The sequence below is a fragment of the Oncorhynchus clarkii genome, chromosome 4, assembly GCF_045791955.1.
Source record: "Oncorhynchus clarkii lewisi isolate Uvic-CL-2024 chromosome 4, UVic_Ocla_1.0, whole genome shotgun sequence".
Classification (NCBI taxonomy): domain Eukaryota; kingdom Metazoa; phylum Chordata; class Actinopteri; order Salmoniformes; family Salmonidae; genus Oncorhynchus; species Oncorhynchus clarkii.
Window position 1 is genome coordinate 27275081 of NC_092150.1, and position 4265 is coordinate 27279345.

Below are 4265 nucleotides of genomic sequence, written 5' to 3' on the forward strand. Positions count from 1 at the left end.
ATTTAGTACTGTAGATATGAGGTAGTGGTGGAATAGGGGCCTGAGGGCACAGTGTGTTGTGAAATCTGTGAATGTATTGTAAAAAAAAATAAAAAAATAGAAATTGCCTTAATGTTGCTGGACCCCAGGAGGAGTAGCTGCTGCTCTGGCAGCAGCTAATGGGGATCCATACTAAATACAAATAAATACAAATACAAAACTCACCATGGAGCCACAAGACCGACCGCAGCACCAACCACGTCAGGCCCCTGAAAGGGGATGCTGACATCAAGTGGAATTAGTATGGTACTGCATACATGTAGCTCGTGTTTCCCAACGCCAGCCTCCAGTACCCCCCAACAGTACACATTTTTGTTGTAGCCGTGGACAGGCACACCTGATTCAACTAATCATCAAGCCATGAAGGAGTTGAATCAGGCGAGTTTGTCTGGACCTACAACAAAAATATGTGCTTTTTGGGGTACTGGAGGACTGGAGTTGTGAAATAAACAGCAACAGGTCTACTTTTTTTGTTGTTGAGTTTATGCATGCATGACTTGAAAGTTCCCCCACTTGTGAAGCTGAATAGGTTTAATTAAATAATTTCCACTTACCAATAACAGGAATAAATATAGCTAATACGATCATAAACAAAATAACTTTATTTTTCCAAAACTGCATTTAACACCTGACCGTACAACAAAGGTTAAAATCATTACAGGTTCCATACTTCCTATTTCATTCAACATGGTCACAATCTACCATGCCTCAGAGCCCTTGGTTACTAGACACACGTTTAGAAGTTGTATAAAAGTGGTGGAATCTGAGCAAAGCGTCTACAGTAGGCAGCAAAGAGCTTCAGTTCCCTGCTGAGAAACCCTATTGTTCTGTTAAAATAGGAGCAACAGCTTTCTATAAAGTGTTTTCAAGGTTGCCACTTGTCCTACCAGTCTGGTACTGGTAAGGGACATACCCTTACTGTCCTCAGTGGATAACGGTATGTGTGGCTTGGCCCCCCAATCCTCTCCCTCCTTTATCCATCAATGCAGAAAGTGTGTTAGATCCTCTCGTATCTCGGCTTCATCCCAGGGTCCCTGGATGTTATCTTTGTCACTCTGCAGTCGGATCAACAGCAGAGGACACAGCAGGGTCACAGTCCCCAACAGTGCAGCCAACAGCACAGCCCCCCCAGGCCACAGAGAACCCAGCCCCCCCACCCCACACACACCCACCAGCACACACACACACCCAAACACCCATGGGGCACAATCTCTCAGCCGCTGCAGCAGGCAAGGCCATAGGGCAAACACTAACAGGGCCCAGCAGAGCATGGTGAAGGTATGAAGGGAGGAGGGAGAGGAGGAAGAGTCCAGGCCACCGGAGGTGTGAAGGTCCCCGGGGAGGCGCGAGGCCAGGCAGACAGAGGCGAACAGGGCAGCATTGAGAGAGAGGCTCCCAGGGGGAGAAGGATGGGCGTAGGGGAAGGCCACCAGGTGGGCCAGCAGCATCAGGGCTGTCATGGCGTACACTGTGTCTGTACAAACTGACTCTGTTAAAGTCCTGAGGACAGGAGAGAACCCAAAAGTGAAGGAGAGGAAGATAGAGGCACTCTGCAGGTCAGACCAACGTGTACGGTGGTGGTTGTCTGAATCTCCCTGCGGAGCCAGTGCTTGGTAGAGTCCATAGCCCAGCAGGGCACAGAGCAGGCCGGTCCACAGCAGCGTGGAAGGGGAGAGCAGGCCCTTGAGGGAGAAGAGAGGGGATATACTTTATAGAACTAATGTGACACAGGCGTTTAAAACTGAATGACAATGTATTCCCCAATAAAGTGCACAACTTTTGACTAGAGCCCTAGCTATGTGACTAACACTATATTGCCCTGGTCAAAACATTACTGCACTGTGGAGAATATGGTGTCATTAGAGCTTCACCATAAGGTCTCTTACCTGCTCCATGTACAACCAGAGAGTGAGGAAAAGAGCCACACAGGAGATCTGCTGAGCCACCAGTCCTGCCTCCTGCACCACGGCCCAGTAGCGATACTGGCGGAGGCCCTCGTTCCTCCTGAGCTCCTCCAGGAAGCGGCGGTCCACATAGTTATCAGGGAAGGGTTGACGCTCCCATAGAACTTTCCTCCAGGGCACTGCTGGGCCTGGGGCTGCCCCTGACCCACTGTCTGCCCCCATCAACTGAACACAAACACCAAAACCATAGGCAAATTATGAAACACATAGATCACATAGCTTGACGCACATCTCATTCCAAATTGATGGGCATTAATATGGAGTTGGTCCTCCCTTTGCTGCCATAACAGCATCCGCTCTTCTGGGAAGGCTTTCCACTAGATGTTGGAACATTGCTGTGGGGACTTGCTTCCATTCAGCCACAAGAGCATTAGTGAGGTCGGGAACTGATGTTGGGCAATTAGGACTGGCTCGCAGTCGGCGTTACAATTCATCCCAAAGGTGTTCGATGGGGTTGAGGTCAGGGCTCTGTGCAGACCAGGCATGTTCTTCCACACTGATCTCGACAAACCTTTTCTGTATGGACCTCGCTTTGTGCACGGGGGCATTGTCATGCTGAAACAGGAACGGGCCTTCCCCAAACTGTTGCCAAAAAGTTAGAAACACAGAATTGCCCAGAATGTTATTGTATGCTGTTGCATTACGATTTCCCTTCACTGGAACAAAGGGGCCTTGCCCAAACCATGAAAAACAGACCCAGACCATTATTCCTCCTCCACCAAACTTTACAGTTGGCACTATGTATTGGGGCAGGTAGCATTGATCGCTCCAGAGAATGCATTTCCACTGCTCCAGAGTCCAATGGCGGCAAGCTTTACCACTCCAGCCGACTCTTGGCATTGCGCATGGCGAGCTTGGGCTTGTGTGCGGCAGCTCGGCCACGGAAACCCATTTCATGAAGCTCACGACAAACAGTTACTGTGATGATGTTGATTTCAGGGGCAATTTTAAACAAACATTTTTTTGTTGGAAAGGTGGCATCCTATGACGGTGCCACGTTGAAAGTCACTGAGCTCTTAAGGCCATTCTACTGCCAATGTTTGTCTATGGAGATTGCATGGCTTTGTGCTTGATTTTATCCACCTGTCAGAAACGGGTGTGGCTGAAATAGCCAAATCCATTAATTTGAAGGGGTGTGTTCGACAGGATGAAAACTGGTAATGTATCATGGGTAAATCGTGACTGACTGATCTACAAATAATGAGTTATTTATGGAAGGTGATTTGTAGATCAGTCAGTCGGCAGTCGCCCGCAATGTCGTATAAGCCAACTATGATACCCATTACATATTGTGTCTTTCATCTGTCAAAACAAACAAATTATAGACATGGGTAGAGAAATTGGTGCCAACGTTTCAGAACAAAACATTATCACATAATTTATGACAAGCACTGCCAGGCTTGTCTTGAAAGCGGATTATGGTTGTTAGCCTACCAGTTAGCCGGCTAACGGCTAAGCTCTGATATTATTGCTACTAGTTGTCATTCAACAGAACCATCCTGAAAATATACCACAAACCCTGTTACATTTTCGTTATAACTACTTATTTCGGGAAGAGATGTTCTGATTTTACCTGCAAGAAACTAAGCTGGACAGCTCTGAAGCAGGCTAGAACACGAAGTATTTCCGGGTTACGGATTTTTTGGAATCCTTCAGAATAAGAGTTCCGTCCTGTATACTTTGTAAATCAAATCAAATGTTATGTCACATGCGCCGAATACAACAGGTGTGGTAGACCTTACATTGAAATGCTTACGTACAAGCCCTTAAACAACAATGCAGTTTGAAGAAAATACCTAAAAGTAAGAGAATAGAATAACAAACAATTAAAGAGCAGTAGAAAATAATAGCGGGGCTAAATACGGGGGTACAGGTACAGAGTCAATGTGCGGCGGCACCAGTGTCGAGGTAATTGAGGTAATATGTACAGAGTTATTCCAGTGATAATTGTAAGGATTTAGGATTAATGCATTTTAAACCCGGTACTATATTACTTAAGATTTAATTGTTTGAACAACAGCTGCTTTGTCTTTATCTCTGTGTGTGTGTGTGACAAGAACTGAGTAACATGGTGTGACTTGCATGTTGCAAAGCGGTGTACTGCTTGCTACATTTGCCTTGCCTGTCTGTGTGTGTGACAATATTGAGCACATGGTGTGACTTGCTGCATGTTACAAAGTTGTGGTTAATCAGGTATAGGGAGGGGTGGTCATCACGAGGTTTAACTGAGATGGAAAAATACTGAACAACACAATAGCAGGA

General features: G+C 46.4%; 1 protein-coding gene across 1 annotated transcript; it reads right to left on the reverse strand.

Moving 5' to 3' along the window:
• Positions 1 to 625: 625 nt before the first annotated feature.
• On the reverse strand, positions 626 to 3626 carry LOC139407644 (phosphatidylinositol glycan anchor biosynthesis, class C). The gene is made up of 3 exons (XM_071151481.1): positions 3577 to 3626; positions 1926 to 2168; positions 626 to 1721 (listed from the first exon to the last, which is right to left on the reverse strand). Exons 2-3 carry the CDS (start codon positions 2163 to 2165, stop codon positions 1020 to 1022), a joined length of 942 nt encoding a protein of 313 aa, XP_071007582.1. The 5' UTR covers positions 2166 to 2168; positions 3577 to 3626; the 3' UTR covers positions 626 to 1019.
• Between the last annotated feature and the right edge of the window lie 639 nt (positions 3627 to 4265).